The sequence below is a fragment of the Paramormyrops kingsleyae genome, chromosome 13 (genome assembly GCF_048594095.1).
Source record: "Paramormyrops kingsleyae isolate MSU_618 chromosome 13, PKINGS_0.4, whole genome shotgun sequence".
NCBI lineage: Eukaryota > Metazoa > Chordata > Actinopteri > Osteoglossiformes > Mormyridae > Paramormyrops > Paramormyrops kingsleyae.
In genome coordinates, this window is record NC_132809.1 from 10,518,008 (window position 1) to 10,538,646 (window position 20,639).

The following is a 20,639-nucleotide window of genomic DNA, read 5'->3' on the forward strand; positions in this document are numbered from 1 at the left end:
ATGATCTTCAACGTCAAAGCCCCCATCTTAGCAATCGAGAGACAGCTGTGTACCTCGTTCTGCAGGCAGATGTTGACTTGATTGTGATAGCTCTCCAGGTAGTCAACAAGAGAGTGCCTAAAAACAAAAAAGCCCACAAAGCAGAATCAAGAACCATGACATTCTGACACCCACCCATTGTGTGGATGGTAAAATGCACATCGGTGCACCGATATAAAAGTTCATGATGCGACTTAAAAAAAAAAAAAAGTGTTTACCGGATACAATTTGGAATGAACTTGGGATGCATCGTTTCTTTGCAATGGTAAAATCTGGTTTATCAACATACAATTATTAGTAGAGCCTCCATGCCTTTATTATTCAGAAATGTGTGCAATAATTTGACAATTTTTATATTTAGATTGATTCCCCCTCTCTAAATTGAATAGCATCATTCTTTTGCTTCGCATCACGCTGAATCACATTGTGCTAAATGAAATCATGTCGAATCGTACTGCATCACAATAGGGATCAATCATATTGTATCCCATGAGTAGTTGCTTCATATGGATCTTTAATGTATTGGATTGTTTGCATTGTATGGAGATGTGTATCACATCAGCTTCAGTGATGGAGATGCACATCCCTATCGTACCTGGTAACCGTTTCCTTGAAAGGCCTCTCCACCAGATGCAGGTACTTCTCCAATACGATGGGGGAAGTATCGTCATCCGCCTGTGCACACAGACAACAGCTTGCCTTTACTTTCTCAAAGCCATGGTCACTGAGAAGGACCAGGGTTGCTCCTGGCAAGTCACGCAACACTGACTGCAGCAAACTCAAGCATGGGCTGAAGTGGGGGGCTTTCAGGACATTCTGCGGGCTTCTCTGGGGCAAATATGGAAGGAGGGAGAGCTTGTACAACTGAGAAGAAACTTTAGAAGTTTCAAAACATTAGAGAGCACAGAGATGGGCTGTTGATGTCTAGAGGTCCAAGATTTAGTTTCAACCAACCAGTTGAGTACTCTGTGACTGTGACTCTTTATACTCAGTTGGTTGGTTGAAACTAGGGGTGAATCTTAATACCAAGAACGCAAAGACTATACTTAAGGTCTTGGCATCACCAGTCTTGCTAATTTGCCTTCCAATAACAAACTTGGGGCGCAATGAATCATGGGACTGGTCTCATTCAGCAAGGATGCTATCAATGTATCACGTATATTGGGGGCGAGGCAAGACCACATCTTTTACTTGTGTTCCTAGTATTGGAACTGGTCTCTGACAGTGGAAGATGTTGCAAAACCAGTACACAAGAACACAAGTACGGTCAAATACACATATTGAGATTCACCTAAAATCTTGGTCTGGACTCTCTGGACCTGAATTACCCATCACTGAAAGAGTAAAGTTCAATGTTCATCCAACTCATCTTCTGATGGCCTCATAACAAGTACACCTCCAAGAGCACTCAACTCCAGACCGAGTGTGATGAAGATAAGGTCCAAGCCTCACCGTGCGCGCCAGGTCCCTCTTGATCGTGCTCTTGGAGAGGAGCTGAAGCTTAATCTCAGTCTCCCACTTCCTGCAGCTCTGGACATACTCATGGCTGCCCAAGCTATGCTTGCTGAGCCGACAGAAAGTCAAGGTAGGGGTGTGGGGCAGCACAGCAGGGGAGACAAATGATTAGCAGCCTGAAGTTCTCACATTCCAACTTGAGTAGGTTCCCCCACCAGATACAAAGTGAAATGGACCATTTCATCAAGTCCATGACACACCAGCAGTTACATGCCCCCATTCCCCCCTTTGTATGGAGACTGCCCACTGGACGAAGGAAAAGACAGTGTCCAACTCCATGAATTCCTGCATACTTGACTCGTCCGCCAAAGTCTCACAAAACAATAAACACACAAAAGCGATTAAGAAAAAGAAGCAAAATACAAAAACAACTCAAAGGAAAGCTGACTAAGAGGGGAAATTAATGTGCGATGTGTCAGAAGCATTCGCAACACTGCGTGCCGTAAACATACGGCCTCAAACAAGGCTGGTCGTGAAGAAACATCCTTTTAACTTGAGCCACTGACCCGTCTGGTCCTCATTCTGCTGCATCAACCTCATTCTCTCATCAGTTTTGATATTCAATGAGTGAAAGAGCACAAAGGAAACATTTTCTGAACACAATTAAAGACAAACAGTCCCCTGAATGTGGAATGTTGGCTCATGCCTTGTTTTTGTACTTTTTCACCCCCCCCCCCCCCCCGCATTCCCTCCTCATCTCCTCTCTTCCTTGCCGGCAAAGGCAGGACCCCCTCCAAAAACAAGGGACATACTTCTGCAGGACTGCCTCCTGGCCACAGATTTTGAGGAGGTAGCTGCCAATGTCCACCTGGTTCAGGTCGTCGTGCGCCCAGCACAGGGCCTGCATGATGAGAAGCTCCACCGGAGAGCTCACTGAAAGAAGGGAGTGGATAGAGAGAAAGAATGAGAGAATGAGAGAATAGGAGATAACAGGGTGAGAGAGAATGTGAAAGAGAAATGCCATGGGGGGGGGGGGGAAGAGAGACAGGAATGGCAAGTAAGATCATCAGCAGAGACAGATCAAATGATCTTTATCTGTCCACCTCATGGTTCAATAAGGCAGTGTTTCTCAACCCGGTCCTTGGAATAAACATGGAGCGTCTCGGGGTCCCTGAGGACCAGATTGAGGAACACTGCCCTAAGGAATGTGTTCAAGCTATAACTGATCTAACCTGGAACATGCTGCAGCTGAATCAATTTTTGTGCCACCAGCATAAAAGTGAGGTCCAGTGGGGAGCCAGTGAACCTTCACCCACTGCAGCTCACCCCACAAGGTTAAATAGACCCAAACGAAATGTAACAAGCATCCTCCGCTGGAGAGGTCTATTAATTCCACCTAGATAAACCACATGCCAGTGGGGTACTTAATGCTTATGAAAAAAAACAAAATTGGTTAGAGAGCAGTCAACAGACTTAGTATTTAAAGCCTAATATGAGATGTTATCTGAATTGTCTTTGAAACCATGATCATCCAACACCAAAACTCATAACTTCTCTACCACCATTATCATCATTTCCAATCTCTGGCATCTGACACAAAAACGAGAACCAGTAATAATATTCACCACACCCATGGCTGGAATGGGGCTTCAGACTCCAAGTTAATCTAGTAAAAACTTCTACATCCTTTTAGGCTTGTACGTAAAATATGAAGGAGAGAACACAAAAGTGTTCAAAAAAAATAAACACATTGGTTACGGTTATTTCAGGATCATTCTGGGATGTTTCAGAAGACTTGCAATAACAGAGGGGCATCAAATATCGAGGGGGAGGGCACATACATATTTGAGGTTCCCTGGTGAAATACTCTATTCAGAAAGATCACATGTTGAGTAAGAATGCATAACCAAACAGATCTAAGTCACACAAATCCACATGAAAGAGGAGATGGGGGTGGAGGGGGGGGGGAACCACCCACGGCCCACCACCCAGGGACTGGGAACTCGTATGACATGCTAAGTGAGGCAATACCCTAAGACCCGGCAATATAGATGCCAGGCAGGAGGTCCTGGCAGGGCTCTGAGTCAGACAATGTGGGAGGGGAGAAGAATACATTAAAGTAATAGATGAGGTTTCTTTCCCCTGATAGGACAGCTGACAGCTGTTAAACAAGCACAATGCTTCATCTTCCCAATGAATGGGTCTCAAAAAATATAAATAACAATGATGCCACGCAAGCCGGCTTGGGATTATAAAGACTTTCCCCGCTAAAATGCCACCCACCAACCACAAACAGGGCGAGTTTAGGGCTCCGCTCTGCCCGTGTTCATGTTTGGGTGTGCCCTGAGAGATAGTGCCTTGCCAGTTGGGCTTTTGGTCAGGTTTAAACAACCAAAGAGCGAATGTGTTTCAGAAAGAGGGCCAGCTCTCGATGGCAAGCAGCCTCGGGAAATGAGAAAGGGAAGCCAACAGCAGACGGAGGCCCAGTGACAGCCGGCTTCCTTCTGGCGAGGCCCTCGCAGGGCACCTGCTAGTTAGGCCCAAAAGCGTGACACGCAGGGCCGCGGGGGCCGGCAGGCGAGGCTGCGCGTGACCCAAGACGGCAGAACCACGACGGAAGTAGGTATGAAATACAACTAGGATGTATAAAGTGTAGGAATACACATTTATCTGTCACACATGCACAATGTAAATATCAATCGAACTGTGTGTGACCATTGTCTTTTTGTGTGTGTGTTATGTGTATATTACATTGTGGGGACCCCACCTGTGAATGCAATAAAAAAAAAGTAAAAATGCTTATGTTTAAGGTTAGAGATGGGTAGGGGTTAAGGTCATCATGCTGGGATTAGAGTTTTCCCTATAGAAGTGAATGGAGAGTCCCCACAAAGATATCATTATAAACTTGTGTGTGTGTGTATATGTGTATGCGCGCCAAATATCACTCTGGTTTCCATGGCATCAGACCTCCAGGCCTGATCCAGACAAATGGGACAAACATTTAGAAAAAAATTCTGATGAGAAAATAACGAAGAAAAATTAAGACAAAAAAACATATCTGTGACAGCTGAAGCGGTAGGTATAGCCGTGCACAGTGGACCGGTCCGCATCAGCAGCGTCCCAGGGGAAGGACACGGAGCAGTTAAACGATGGAGCTCTAAAGGCGAGCTTTACTTAAGGTCCCTGGAGGCCCTGTGCAGGGAAGGGACCGGCTCCCCATGATTGCCGCACAGTTGGATTGTTCGCAACAAAGGGCAGCCTGATCTCCTGCCAACGCGAGAGGCGAGAGGAAGGTGGACCGATTGCTGAAAGGGGGGGGGGTGTTACCCAGGCAGGCCTGCTTGGCACTGTGCGGGCAGCGGTCCTGGCCAAAAGGAAGGCAGTATCTGGCTGGCCCAGGAGAGCTCTTAAACCTCCGTGAAGAGACCATGCCATAGACATGACTGAGACCACAGCAAAAGGCCCTGTCTAGGTTTAGCGCAAGTGCAGCTACTCTGAGGACACTTACCACATGTTACTTATAAGAGAAAGGGAACACGGTGTACTTCCTTAAAAAAAACACACAACTGATTCCTAACACACAGTCCTGTGCACTCCTAACCTCCTCACAACTAGGACAAGAGAAATCGTAACACCACAACTGCTGATCAGACGCTGTTGAATGTGCCAAGATCGAGACTGAAATTAAGGCGTGATTGAACCTTTTCAGCAGCATCTAAACTGTGGAATACCTTACCTCTTCACATAAGGACAGCACCTATATTAGCTACTTTTAAATCACTACTCCAAACACATTTTTATTCCTTTTAATTCGCTTTGATTTTTGTGGTTGTCTTTAGTTTCATTTTTATTAATTAACTCATGTCTTTTTTTTGCCTTTTTAATCAAATGCATTTATTGATTTCTATGCGATATAGCACTGTGGTCAACGTGTTGTTTTAAAAGTGATTCATAAAGTTGACACCGACAACTACATCTCGGTTTCAAATGTAGTCATTAAATAATACCAGGCCATGCCCAAATATAAACCATAAGCATTCTGTTTGCTATATATGCAGTATTTTATACATAAAAACATAGTCACATGTTCAACGACATCACTGCTGTAATAAAAAGTCGACTGAGTACCAGGGTGGACGTGATCTCTTTGTTTTCATCGAAGTGCCATGAAAGGCTTCCCTGTGTGGCACGCTGATGGCTCTCAGCGCTGGAACACGAGTGTCCCGGGAAAGAGCGATGCGGAGACTGGGGGCCAGACGTGGGGGCCAGACGTGGGGGCCAGACGTGGCAGCGGGTGGCACTTACCATCACAGGTGAAGGTGACAGGTTCCAGGGAGTCGGAGATTTCGATGGAGACCTTCACGCTGCTGCCGTTGTCGCTGTTCAGCTCCCGCTGCGGGATCACCGGGCTCAGCACACACCCGGGGTTGGTGACCAGGTCCTCGTGCCGGAACGTGTGCCTCAGGCTGGAGTCAAACACATATCACAGAAAGGCACGTTATCTTAATGAGAACATTCCAGAAAGATTCACAGCAAGGGGGTTACAATTTATAAGAGTACAACTACTGGTTAATGCATGGGTGTAAATAATCAGGACTGGCCAATACACCCCCCCCCCCAAGTAATCATATTGTCATGATGAATGGGTGGGGACCTCAACCCCCCCAATGTTCAGTACAAAGTGACACCCTTAGGTTAATATGATTGGCATACAGTACTGTGCAAAAGCCTTAAGCAGTCAAAAAAAAATATATGATCATGTTGAAAAATGAAGAAAATGATCTTCATGTTGGTGTAAAACTATGATATCATGCCTGTCAAAATCTGTCCATTTCAAACCTCCCCCAAAGCCCCAGGTCAGTGTTTGCAGCAAAGGCCCAAAACACCCATATATTTTTTGACTAGTCCACTACCCGACTTCGTATGGCCAATCAATACGTCACTACCTTTTAAATCTAATTTAATTAATTAAAAGAATGAGATCACAGATATAAGCGGCTGAAATGAGTTTCCTTCACGGAGTGTCTGGGCTCAGCCTTAGAGGCAGGGTGAGGAGCTCGGACATTCGGGAGGGACTCAAAATCACTGTCAGAGTCACTGCTCCTCTGCATCGAAAGGAGTCAGTTGAGGGAGGTCTGGGCATCTATCTAGGAAGCCTCCTGGACACACTGGAGAGACTATGTCTCTCGGCTGGCCTGGGAACACCTCGGTATTCCCCTGGTGGAGCTGGAGGAGGTGGCTGGGGAGAGGGAGGTCTGGGCATCCCTGCTTAGACTGCTGACCCCGCGGATAAGTGGCAGAAAAATGGATGGATGGATGGAATAAATGTAATGAATACACAGAATGGCTGAGGTGTCCCTGAGGAGAGGTTAAGGAGGGGGTGTTCATCTAGCCATCCAACAAGATCAGAGACTTTTTGGAAAACAGAAGAAATTCCTGTTAGATTGTATTGTGTTACTGTTCATTTGCATCTGATATTAAATTGTTTTTTTCTAACCATATATACACTGACATCCTTGGTAAACAGTTTTAAACATTTCCTTTGACCACCTATAGATAGATAGTCAGATTATATCTATCAATCTCACTCTATACACACACACACATATATATATATATATATATATATATATATATATATATATATATATATATATATATATATATATATATATATATATATATATATATATAGAGAGAGAGAGAGAGAGAGAGAGCGAGCGAGCGAGCGAGAGAGAGAGAGAGAGAGAGAGAGAGAGAACCCATTATCTTAATATAAATCGATGCATAGCTGCATCAGCCCAGCTGGAGGGCGTAAGAAGGCTGAAGCACGGCTCGCACCATGGGCCATGACGGCCGGACATCCGGGCCGCCGCCCACGGGGGCTGCTTACACTGCTATGTCCTCGCAGAAGGAGAGAACCTCGTCGTTCTCTGCCTCTGGGTCGTGAAGGGCGTTGTACTTCACAAGCGCTCTCTCACTTCCCTTTTCATTCTGGAAATGCATGGGGAAAAAAAACAAGAGAAAGATTACCGTTAAGCAAAATAAATAAATAAATATATGAAATTACTGAGCAGAGATTCATTCAAAATAAAAGGTAAGAAGAAGCTCTTTCGAAACTCCAAAACTAACTTGAAACGAAAATATTGCCTTAAAAACTCAATACGTCAAAGGAAAACTCAATAAAACATAAAAGAAATGATTTTTGTTTCAGGGTCTCCTGAGGTTGGCCAAGCGGTCAGTCCTGGAGCACCACTGAGGTTGGATGTAATGTTCACTACAGGATGACATGCTGAGTATAGTGAGTAATATCAGCATGTCACATGCGAGAATTATCTGTACTTTATTGTTTTGTGGCTTAGCTAGCCACCACCTGACAGGCAAAAGGGGAATGTTAAAAAAAAAGGAACTGCTTTGGAATACAGCTATCCCACAAGGTAGTCCAAGTACAGAGTGACTACATATACAAGTGAATTTAATACCCTTTACTGAGTCATGACTGACGGTGAGGCTAATTTTTCACAGTTACGAGTAAGAAGACCTGGGCACAAGGTAAAAAATTAAATTAAAACCACAGTATTACACAGAAACCAGCAAACAAACATGCTCTATTAGCAATTTGCACAAGTACAGGTGCATTAGAATGTTTCTCTCAAACATGTTGCTCAAAAATGTTGCTCAAGGGCTCTGCCAGGGCTGGGGCAAAAACCGGCGACCTTCTGATCACAAGCACAGTGACTTGAGCCACTCTCTTGGCTAGCCGAAACCAACACAAACATAACTCAAAATAATTTAAAATATAACATTTTAAAGAAATGAACAATAAACCAGTGATGAAAAGAAAAACAACATTACAGATTCTGGGTAGAATTACAACATCAATGTTAGTTTGCAACAGCTATCCTCTTCAGCCAGTTAGAGTGAATGGTATGAGGAGACTGTGTATAAGACAGGGCATCCCCCAAACCAAAAAAACAGCCTCATACAGGGTACACACTGTCCTAGAACGAACGAGGTCTAAGACTGTCCCAGAAACCACAGGGTGTTCCAGATAGCAGCAGGTCTAAGATAGGGTACCCCTGAACCAGATCTCATCCCATCCCATCACATGCATACTCCCTCATTCACAAGTGTATAGTCTGAGGAACAGGCAGAATTCAGTGGAACTGCATATCCACAGATGGTGAGAGGAGAGGAAATAAAAACAAACAAGCAAGCATGCACAAATGAATGCGTTGTTAATGAAGAGAAATCACGCAGACCATGAGCCCTACAGGCACAGCTCATTCAAGCTTTGCAACCTGAAGGTGCAATGCAACACATCTACTCACTGAGCTAGCCTGCTGCACACAGCACAGCAGGGCACAGCAGAGCACAGCACATGCAGAGCATAACACAGCAGAGCACAGCAGAGCACAGCAGCGGCCAGATAACAGGCACTCCAGAAAAAGTGTGATTGAGACTGACAGGATTAGCTCTTATCAGGACAGACACATGACTCAGCCTGTTTTTATTTTAAAAGAAAATCTATTTTATACAGTCCAGACACGTTGGGTAGGGAAATACACAATACCAACAAAAGTCAGATTATGGGGAAAGTTGGCCCGAACTACAATTGGTGAATGTGTTTTGATTGGGGGGAGGGGGACACACCACTATTTCAGAGATCAGTGACCTCCACCCTATGAACAATGAGGATGAGGATGTGAATTCTATTCACAGCTAAACAAGTCACATGACGTTTTAAAATACTATCCACCTGGGACTTTGTGCCAAACAGCAAAAGTTTCCTTGAATATCCTTTAAAGGAATTTCTCACAGTAGGCCAGCTTGTGCAGAAATTCACCGACACGGGGCTAAGAAAAGAAAACACCCACATGGTACCAGCAAATCTAACCACATCAATTTGAAATTCCTCTTTAAAAGAAAAAGGTCCCTGGCTGGAGATTCGGCATGGTTATGATGGCGGTGTTGAGCACAGGCCTGCCCAGTGGTGACAGGGTGTCTGTCATAACCAGCAGTTACCGGAGAATAACTGGGAACGTTGGGACGCACTGGCATCCAGTCCAGGGTATCTCCTAAACTTTCCCTGTTATCCAGACTGCAGGTCACCACCACCCTGCCCTACAGCAGTTGGATGGATGGATGCATGGATGGATGGATAACCAAAGAATTACTCCAGGGAAGGTTCCCAAAAACACTAAATCACTCATCTCCTGAAATAGTTTAAGTGATTCTGAGCCTTGGGTGTTTTACATGCATTACATATATTAGGCTTCTCCGTGACAACTACTCATTCATTGATACCACAAAAGGTTCAATTAGTAGGTATGCAGCAACATAGGGGTGTCACCAGATCTCACGATATTACAACATGACGAGATTCCCATCGGAGTGAAAAGCGATCTGGTGAAGGCGCTGCAAATCAGCTGCTGTAAGCATGTCGGCATCTGACGAAATCACCATAGTAGATGCCCCAAACACTTTTAAATCTTTTGTGTGGCAGCATTTTGGGGACCCGGCGGAAAATATAAACGGCAAGATAGTGGCAGACAAAACATCTGTAAGCATTGTAAGAAAATAATGCCGTACACAGCTGGCTGACGCTACTGCTATGCAAAGCCATTTTCAGCACCATCATAGCTCTTTACTTAAATCCACTGCACCGGTGAAGAAAACAACATAAAAAAATGTTTTATGTTTGTTATTTATATTGTTTTATTTCTATTCTATTTTATGTTCAATTGAGTAGTCAAACACGAGAGAAGCTTGTCATTTGAGTTTGTGGTGAAATATTTTATGGTGCTAGATATGTGTTCTGTTCTTTACTGCATATGATGAGGGTGATTATTTAAAACATTTCACCATACATCTGCATTATTTAGCATTTTTTGTCTTGCAAATTAATCAAATAAAACGCTGTTTTCCAGTAATATATTTCCTCTTGGAAGATTTCCTTAAAATATTGTTAAAATATCGTCTCGTCTCATTCTCGTGAACCCAAATATCATATCTCGTCTCGTGGGCTGAGTATATCGTTACACCCCTACATCAACACCATTTCTTCTAGACCGAGTACCAATATTCACTTCTGGCACTCAGCAATGCTACAGCTTAGAGCTTGGCGATGTCGAAAAAAATGCTATTTTTAAATTTCAATTTATTAGGATAAACAACACTACTGATGCACACACAGGCACACACGTACACGTCGTCTACACCGTGCAGATCATCTTTTTTCAATCTTTGTGAAAAACGATGGATCAGTGGGCCAATTTAATTATTTCGAAATATGTTGCCAGCCGTCTAAAACCAAGGTGCACAAACTTTTTCCACCGTGTACCACCTCAGATAGCATTACGCCCTCCATGCTCCATCTTTACGACATTCGGTTTGACCGTCAAGAACAAAATACTGGGTAAGAGCTTGTTATTTTCTCTACACAAGCGTGATCTTTGACATTTCCTCTCTCCATGCTAGTGTTTGCTGTACAATGAATGATGCTGGTGGCAATTTCATCATACTTTCAGGTCAGGGTTATTCAAATCACGGTCCTCGAGGTCCGAGCGCTGCTGGTTTTCCAGCCTTCCTTTACCTGTGAGCCAGGTGTGAAGCCTCTGACCAATCAGAATCAGTAATTACTAAATGGGAGAAATGAAAACAAGGCCTGGATTTGGAATCGAGGTCCAGATTTGAAGAGCTCTGTTTTAGATGGTTAATTACATGTTGTGTCAACTTGTTTCTGTACTTCATGATATTTTAGCAGTTTGCAGTCTGCTATGCAGTGGTTTTAATTAATTTTGAAGTACTTCCACATTTTGTGGTGCCATTTATTTCGCTTGTTAACGATATTGCTGATAGTGCGTCACGCTATATTGGTTAGAGGCATCTGCGTAATGTACTCATACTCATCCTTATGACACGAGCACTGTACTGGTATCGATGCACTCCTAGCAACACCCATTGCAAGTTAACACAGTCAGTGCCAAAAAGACACAGCACAGACCGCGGTGCATTCAGCACAAGAATGTTCCTATTGTTGGTAAAGGTGCAACCTGCAGCTTGCAGGAGGGGCTCAGTTGTTGCACCTTTGAACTAAATACTTAACCTTTTTCTATCAGTTCTAGCAGAGAGCAACTGTTACTTTGCACAGGATTTTGATACAGTGCTTTTTAAGCAGCTGACAGGTAAGATCTCCACGTGCCGTCACATGACATCCATAATAGCTGTTTACGCCTTTATGTACATGTTATACATTAACCCTGCAAAGAGGGCAATCAAACACCAGGGCTGCTACACCCTGTATTATAACTGCAGGAAAGGGTTTTATACAAAAGCCTGTTGGATCAGAAGGGTCACGGTCACACTTGCCTCACTATCAGCCCGGCTGGTTGACATGACCTGAGGTTTTCTTCCAGTGTGACTTGAGTCACTTGGCAGTTACGGTACATTAGCCAACGCGTCTCTAGTTTTTCCACACGGCTGGGGGATGGAATTCAGGCTGCATACGTGGACTTCAGGAGCTGCTCCCTCTTTCCCGGGGGGGGGGGGGTGGGGAGTGGAAGGGGCACACTGGCAGCATATTGTGGAGCTTATCTGGCCAGAGATGAGCAAAGCAAGGCTGGCTTGATCCTACTAAGGGTTTATGAGTCTGACATTTCACCTTCCTTCACAGTATCTGTCGTCCTGGCCAGTCATCCAAGACCGTTCAGGATGCTCGCCACCTATGCCGCCCCGCCCAAAGAGAAACCACGCATGTCATGCTTCCATGACACCACAGAACAGGCTCCTTTGGCTCAGCAGACCAATGACTGCGGGACTCAGGAATGCCATGTCGTCCTCTTCATGCTGACTAATCCAGCAATTCGTACACATGGGCAAAGTGCCTCATTGTGTATATAACACACCATTACATCAACACGCAGCAAAAACACAACCAAGAATTACATTTAAAGACAGCATCCAGTAACTCTTCAAAGACCACTTGTTTCTATTGTCAAGAATAGTCCTAAAGCACAGGTCTTTGATCCTGTTAACATGGTAAAAGAATCACCTTATACAGAATTTCCAACGTTCAGCCCCCACACCCCTATATGTATTCCCTGCTTCGGATGAATTGTGCAATGTCAGACCAAATGTCCCATTACGACACCTGGCAGCACAATGAAACAGGAAGTGGGCTTTCTGGGAAAAGTGTGCACCTATGAGAAGAAAACAGCTCACCTCCAACGAGTTTTGAGTCAGGAAATGTCTTTTTTTTCTCTTTGGAAGTTAACTAACACTGACCGTATAAAGTCGATGCAGGAAATGAAATGCATATAAAAACAACGAGGGGCTTATGGCGAGAAATAAAAGGGCCAGAGGTCATTTCAACTGGTCTCAGTTTTTAAATGAAACTGTATGTTATACCAACAGACAGCAAAACCCTAATAAAATCAAATAATGATGTGGAGGGATAGAAAGGCTAGATTTGGTCACAACACTAGATCTTAAATCTGAAACTGAAATCACTGATAGCTGTGCATTACTCCTGCTTTGTAGCAACTCCAAATAATACTAATGCTGAATTAGCAACAACACAAGTTTACATATAACAGAGGTATCTGACATCTAATTCTGCGTATAGGTGGCGAAATTCGCACACAAAGATATTAGCTGACTGTCAGCTGTTATAAATCACCTGACCACCATACCTGGTTGCTCTGGGTTTCTGATGAAAACGTTGAAGGGATGTTGAGGGAATTGCGTCTGGGCAAAGTCATCTCAGCGGAGCTCCTTAGGGCAGGGTGCTGGCTCTTCCCCCGAGCTGGGGGGCTGCCAGCAGCTCCGCTATCACCATCATCCAGCAGCACTGCATCCCATGGGTCACCCACCCGCTCAGTCACAGCAGCCCCCACAGCAGGAGGGGCCTCTTCTCCATCAAGCTTGCACTTGGTGAGTGGGTCCAGGTCTAGCCAATCGAAGCGGCTGATGTTGGGGGGTTCTGAGGCTGGCGGCTTGGGGGCAAGGGATTTAGCGCTGCCAGGGTCCAGGTCAGTGACAGCGGACTTCCCGTTCTTCAAGTACTCGGAGGTGCTGGCAATCTTGTCGAAGAGCTTTGCCATCTCTGGGTCGACGGCGGGAGGTTGGTAGACGACCGGAGTGGGGGGCTGCATGGGGCTGAAAGCCACAAAAGGAGACAAGTAGAGGGGCTCGGAAGGCCTAAAAAGCATCCCAGCAGTAAGGCCATTCTGGAAGGAGCCGGGCGGCTTGGAGAAAGGGGCAGAGGCGAAGATGGGGGTCTGCTGGTGGGCTGGGGTAGACAGAGCAGAGGCAGAAGGGGTGCCAACGGCAGGTGTCCAAGGGCCACTGTGAAACGGAGCTCGGTTATACGGCTGACTGCCAGGGAAGGAGGCACTGAGGTTGCACCCCAGCAAGGAGGAGGGTCTGGAGACCTTGCTGTTTGCCTCAAAGCTGTCGTCCAGCAGAAGTTTCTCCAGCTCCTCTGTGGTGAGCTTCTCGACATCAATATCCTGGAACTTGTCTTTCTCTGCCCTCTTCTTGGCCTCTGACTCTGGGAAGACGATGAGGTCTTTCTCTGGCCTGCTGGTGGAGGCCCTCTGAGCTTCACGGCTCAGGGATTTAGCAGCCGAGGAAGATGTGGGATGGGTCTGCCTCTTCACCTTCTGCAGCTTGGCCAATGCCTCGACTTCCATGCGCAGGGCCTCCTCCTTACCCACAATCCCCTTTGGTCGTCCCTCCATAGGTGGGGACAAGTCCTGCTTGAATCCGTTGCCACTGGATATCTGGGCCATGGTGTCAACTAGATGGTTCCATGTATGAATGATAGAATGTCCTCTGCTGGTATCAATGTATTCCAAGATGGAGTCAGATCACAGTCCTGAAATACACACAAAGAAAAACAGATAACCGTACACAAAATGCACAAACGGGTTGCAAATGACTCATTTGCAAGAATGAAATTCAGTTAGCATTTTCAGTTACCCTAGTCAATAACTGATTGCCCAGCTCTGATGAAAATGAATTCATACTCATGAGATATTTTAATGGAAGTCTTCAGAGACTCACATGCTATCCTCTATTTTAAGTCTCCACTAATAGGCAAAGGCAACACAAGCAAGTTCTTTGCTTTGATTGAGAAAAAAAAAAACTGATTAGTCTTAAGTAAACAATCAACATGATCGACGTGTTCTCGTATGGATGTCCACAAAAACAAGAAGAGAGAGCTTGCACACATTTTTGCTTCATGGGTTCAGCGAAGCATGAGCTGTAGGAAAATGACGTCTTTCCACACAAAAAGATTTGACAGACTGAATAACATAGGAGGGAGACCAACCGTACTGTTCCAGGAATGACATTTTCATGTCATGTAGTCTTAATTACAGGGGTATTAGGATTAAGGATTACAGTAATTGAGCTTTTAACATCTTTATTGCAATCTGATATTTAATTCGGTAGCAAGTAGACATGTTTTTTTTTGCCCTGCAGTCTGTGCTTTTTATGTCTGCCACAAAATCGTTTCAACAGAATTATGGTCGCACTACTTCCACAGAGAAGGAGTGACAACACAGTTTATGAAGAACTTTTAAAAAGGGGAAGGCAGAAGTCAGATTTCAAATAGAAAGAACACTAATGCCTGCACAACAGCCCTGGTGAAAAGGGGAATAGAATCACGACAGCTAACACGGCCAATGCCTGCACACCTCTCTATGCCATTAGGACGATGCTGAACACAGCCTCCAAACCAGTGAGCAGGCCTCCCGCCAACACGGCCAATGCCTGCACACCTCTCTATGCCATTAGGACAACGCTGAACACAGCCTCCAAACCTGTGAGCAGGCCTCCCGCCAACACGGGCAATGCTTGCACACCTCTCTATGCCATTAGGACGACGTTGAACACAGCCTCCAAACCTGTGAGCAGGCCTCCCGCCAACACGGCCAATACCTGCACACCTCTCTATGCCATTAGGGTGACATTGAACACAGCCTCCAAACCTGTGAGCAGGCCTCCCGCCAACACGGCCAATGCCTGCACACCTCTCTATGCCATTAGGACGACGTTGAACACAGCCTCCAAACCTGTGAGCAGGCCTCCCGCCAACACGGCCAATGCTTGCACACCTCTCTATGCCATTAGGACGATGTTGAACACAGCCTCCAAACCTGTGAGCAGGCCTCCCGCCAACACGGCCAATGCCTGCACACCTCCCGATGCCATGAGGACGACGTTAAACACAGCCTCCAAACCTGTGAGCAGGCCTCCCGCCAACACGGCCTTTCACAAGCCAAGCTTTTCCCTGATTGAAAAGGAACTGAAATAAAATGACACATCTTAAGAGGGCTATTCCCAAATGCTCTTATGTCGACACTCATGCAATGACACCATTAAAGCTCCGTCAGCAAACATTTTTTTGGGGTTCTGTACCCACTCTGCTGTACACGCCACCAGTTCAGCTGCATCTCAGCTAGCCTTCACCCAGAACTACAAACTTCACAACTTTCTGTGCTCACAGGCAGTGAGTCAGAGCCCAGGTCCCAGAAATGACACAGCTCCACAAGGGCGCCCCTTCCTTCCTCTGTAGCGCAGCAGTACGCTACGCCTGGGCCTACTATGTCAAACTGAAAGGAATCTGGAATGCAAGGCAGCCAGACAGGACTCTCCGCCGCACAGTCGGCTCCTGGGTAACATGCCAGTTCTTAGTCTTATCAGCTGAGCTAATAAGCAAGGAGAGCTTTGGAGCCCAGCTGTGGCAACAGAAACAGATTAGCTAGCCATCTAAGTTCTTAGCAAAGGCGATGCTGGCTGTATTTCAACCTTAAAATTGTGCAGGCTGGAACATGGATGGATGAGTATGGTTCCTCAAAATACTAACACCTATACATTGTAAGCGGCAACACAAGAAAGAACTTGTCACCCCCCAGGATACAGCTCTGCGAGCAGCTTTGAGCAAAGAAAATGGGCATGAACACAGAGAATGAGGCAAAGTTTCCTTTTAGGCTCATACAAAAAACTCAGTGGACCGGAGGTAATTCCGCTTGCATTCTCAGAAAGTCCCAAATACTTGCAGAAGCAATGGCAGCCATGCTCTTCAGGGGGGGGGTAAAAAAAAAGCAAAAAGTTTCACGTGCCAGATCCAATGAGGAAATAAGGTCGCAATAAACATTTACATTCTCTCTCACAGATCATGTTATAAACAAACACCAAAATCATACTGTCATCACCCCAGGAGCTGGAAAGAAAAGGAATCAGCAGCTACAACTCAAAAGAATATTTTCACACAAATGGCTACTGTGTTTCGAAAGCCCTGTTAAGGAAATCTAAAGATGCTAGGGCTAGAGACAGAATTGAGAGAAATCAAAAGCCAGAGGGATGTGTGTATCAAAAGCTTAACCTTTCCCATGTCTGCATCCCAAACTGGATAAGCAAATGTTTCATCCCCCTGCTCCTCAATCAGAACTGAAGAAATGTAGCCCAACACAGCTCCATAAAAACAAAGGGAGAAAAAAAAAAAAAGAAGCTCATTCTCCATTCTGCCACAGGCAGTGACAAGATACTAAGCAACAGCTCAAAGTACAAAATCTTTAAACAAGAAATGACTAACTACTTCATATTCTCAGGGTTTAAAGATTTGTTTTTACAGCATTTGCCTTTCAAACGGGCAAATTTAATTGAACAATCTTAGACTGTTTTTTGTCTTAGTTGCAGAGGGAACGGTTCTTGTACAGAGTAGAAAATGTAGGAAGGGTGAGCAAATGCTCAAAAGTTCATTTGAGAAAACAGTAAACAAGAAAACAGTCACATCTGTATGCCTGGGGTATAACCAGAGAATTCCAGTTTCAGCATTTACCCTATAATAATTAACATGGACTGGCTTTCCAGAATGCCACCAGGGAGACTGGAGTAAACGTGTCAGAAATAATTAAAGACAGTACTCCGACAAATCATTTTATTTTATGATACAAAAAGCAACACAGCCTCACTGGAGGGGGGCAAAGCCAAACAAGTGGTGAAAAAAAAGCTTTCACATAAATGACAGACACCGAGAGGGGGTGGGCTGCACACTATGCCCTTTGCAAACGATGCATTTACACAGTGCGACTTCATTCCACAAATGCACAATCCTGCTGTCTAGAGACCAGCCTCTTAGATTCAGCCACAGATGAAAAGATAACGATTCAAATTGTTCCTGGGGGCTGCAATTATTTGGGCTGACGGGCAGATTAAGAAAAACACAGGAGCAGGAGCTGAACCTCTGCTGTAACGCGGCGATAAAGAAAGCCAGTAAAAATGAACTCAGTTCGCCAGGAACAGACGTATCTCCAAAGGAAATTGCTAAAACCAAAATAAATAACAACAATTTGCATCAAGCGTTTTTCGATTAGTACAAACTTAAACCAAATACCTTTTCTTGCCTAATTTTCCATCTATATTATTAAAATTAAACTAAAAGGAAATCAAAGCACCTCTAATTCGGCTCACTAGACAGTATGCAACCTGCAACGTATTATTTAAAGTATGCAATTTATAAAAATATATTGCCTATAATTACAGCACTTGTCACGTCAGACAATTCTATGATGAGTAGCTTTAAAAAAATCATGAAAAATTAGCCTGTAAATTTAAAAATGTATGAAAACTAACATCTGATCATATTGCGTAATTATGATATTGCAGGCATAACTAAATTGCGGCAAGGCTTCACATAAAATATATTTGTGACCATGCCGAAGACGGTAATAACATTCGAAATACACTACATGTAGCCAAATTAAGAACAGAACACACAGTTATGCAAATTAAAAATACAAAGAGTGCTGGCTCTCTAAAACTCCACGATTCTTAACGAGAATCGTGCAGGGAGAAAGGCAGCGCCTGTGATACATGTACAATCTCACCGTCGGGGTAATCAACGCAAAATGATCATTTAATCCACGGATAAACACCTGTATATCCATACAATCCACATATGCATCCTACCTGGCGTAACAAGCTACAACAGGCGTAAACAAATTACAAAGCGCCAGTAACTTTTCAAACCCGCCATCCACATACGGAATCGTAGCAATCAGAAAAAACATGTATATTTAGCCAGTGCTTTAAGAACCTACTGTTTACCCGTCATCAGCTTGCCGACGGAAAAACATCAACTATTTGAAGTTCCTTCTGCCTGCTGATCAACTTTATACAATACTGAATAATTTAAAACATCAATAGTGACCGGCCAACAAAGTGAAGTTCAATCAAAAACAGGCATCGTCTATTTTCAGAACAAGGCCCGAGTAACTGCTGGAGGCGAAGCAAACGCGCTCGCCACGCTGTCCTAACTTTTGCATCGCAAGGTTTTTGAAGAATGATGATAAAATTCCTACCTTTCTAACTTGGCGATCGCTGGAGCCATTTTCCTGCAGTTAGAAATGTATCCATCTACTCGCAGACACAACGTCAGTTCCTGTCTCGGTCCTTGCGGTTGCGCTAGTAATTATGTGGCGTAACAATGACACCCTGTGGATCTCCTGAGCAATAAAACTTTTATTTAGTTGCAGAATTGTCTTCCAGAATTCTCTATTAATACAGTGATTAATATAAACATGATCACACCAGGGACTGGGATTCAAGTTCTACATCTGCTCTATGCGCTTATGGAGTTTGCTTGTTCCCCGAGGTTCCAAAGTCATGCACAGGCCGTATATACTGTAGCTTGTCTTGCATGTGCATCCCTAGCAATGCCATGCATCTTGTCTCAATTGTACCACTGCATTGCATTGCAAAAGTACATAATGAGGCATTTTATCTAGCAAATGCTTTTACATGAAATGACATGCAATTCAAAGAGCAGGGTCAGGTAATCCCTAGAGAAATGGTAAATTCACTCTAACCAACCACACGATCACAGACATTACAGCATGTTAGTTCATTAGTTGTGCATCTCGGAATGATAAGTATGTGGCTTAACATGCTCTTTATTTGTACCAGCTTTATGCTGAAAAGATTGACACTATTTTTTGAAAAGGAAAACAGTTTATTCGTCCTGTCTCACATGTAACATTATGGTTATAGCTGGTTTCTACAAGAAAAACAGCCTAGTCTGCAATTACTAACAGCATATTATAGTCGCCCCACCTGAAATCCACCATGTTATACGTATGTAAACCATTCTTATTTTCAAAAGGCCTGTATTTCCATTTGTCATTTTTTAATCTAGTCATGTTTTATGTAGTAATATTTTGATGTCGTGCTCTAATGACTGTTTTTCTTTACTAGTTAAATGTTTCAAAACATTGCATTTCAAGTTTGTTAACAGGTTGCATGTTCTAAATATGATTGCCTTTATCCATCAAAGTTCCCCACCAAACAAGCAAAAGAAGCTTTGGAGTCATTTCAGTATATATTATTAAATAACTTTGTCAGCTGAAGTATTTCTAGAAGCTTTGAAGCTGACATGCTTACAAACAGGAGTCTTGGTTTTGCACCTCTCAGAGCCAATAGCAACTGACAGGAAGTGGTGTAAATGGCAAAGAAGCGAGATATCTGTCCGACCCACAAAGGTCAATCCCCTTTAGTACTGTCATATTGCGTGTCTAACATCTAGAACTCAGACTATATTTCATAGATGAAGCTTTTTATGCTCATCTTTTCACTTTGTCGAAGTAGGGGGGCAGGGAGTGGGTCAGTGGGCTAAGTCTCTGTGCCTGTGATCAGAAGATTGCTGCTTCACATCCTGACCTCAGCAGAACAGTCTTATCTCTGTGGGACCTTAAGCAAGGGCACTATACACTAGCCAATTCTATGCTGTGACCCCCCCCCCCCCAACAAGATATGGACATTATGATGGGGCCAGCAAAAGTTACGTTGCAAATGGCAAATAAAGTATGTTTGTTAATTGGACTTTCTCATCCTTGTGCTAGAGACAACGTCACTAGAGCCATGCCATTTCACAGGCACTGAATTGTCCTGAGAATTTACTAGGATACATGCAATGTATTTCAACAAATAGCACACACTTCAAGGGAGATCACCACCACGTTTTGCTTACAGACTGTAAAGTAATTCTCAGGTATTAAATACTTTCATCCTAATATTCATACTGTCACACATTCGTGCACCAAACCTCATTGGGGTCTCCTTTTTCTGATAGCTCAGCG

General features: G+C 44.2%; 1 protein-coding gene across 3 annotated transcripts in view; it reads right to left on the minus strand.

Moving 5' to 3' along the window:
- pik3c2a (phosphatidylinositol-4-phosphate 3-kinase, catalytic subunit type 2 alpha) overlaps positions 1-18,980 on the minus strand; it is a 32,281-nt gene extending 13,301 nt beyond the window's left edge. Inside the window, exons 1-8 of one of the 3 annotated variants that reach the window (XM_023809304.2) lie at positions 18,867-18,980; positions 13,188-14,374; positions 7,388-7,488; positions 5,800-5,960; positions 2,307-2,427; positions 1,492-1,603; positions 635-714; positions 54-117 (exon numbers count right to left, since the gene is read on the minus strand). In XM_023809304.2, coding sequence (XP_023665072.2) covers positions 54-117; positions 635-714; positions 1,492-1,603; positions 2,307-2,427; positions 5,800-5,960; positions 7,388-7,488; positions 13,188-14,288 — 1,740 coding nt within the window. In that variant the 5' untranslated portion in view covers positions 14,289-14,374; positions 18,867-18,980. Of the gene's footprint in view, positions 1-53; positions 118-634; positions 715-1,491; positions 1,604-2,306; positions 2,428-5,799; positions 5,961-7,387; positions 7,489-13,187; positions 14,375-14,478; positions 15,896-18,612; positions 18,831-18,866 lie in introns of those variants that run through there. The other 2 variants (XM_072698170.1, XM_023809296.2) reach the window with 2 other exon arrangements.
- Between the last annotated feature and the right edge of the window lie 1,659 nt (positions 18,981-20,639).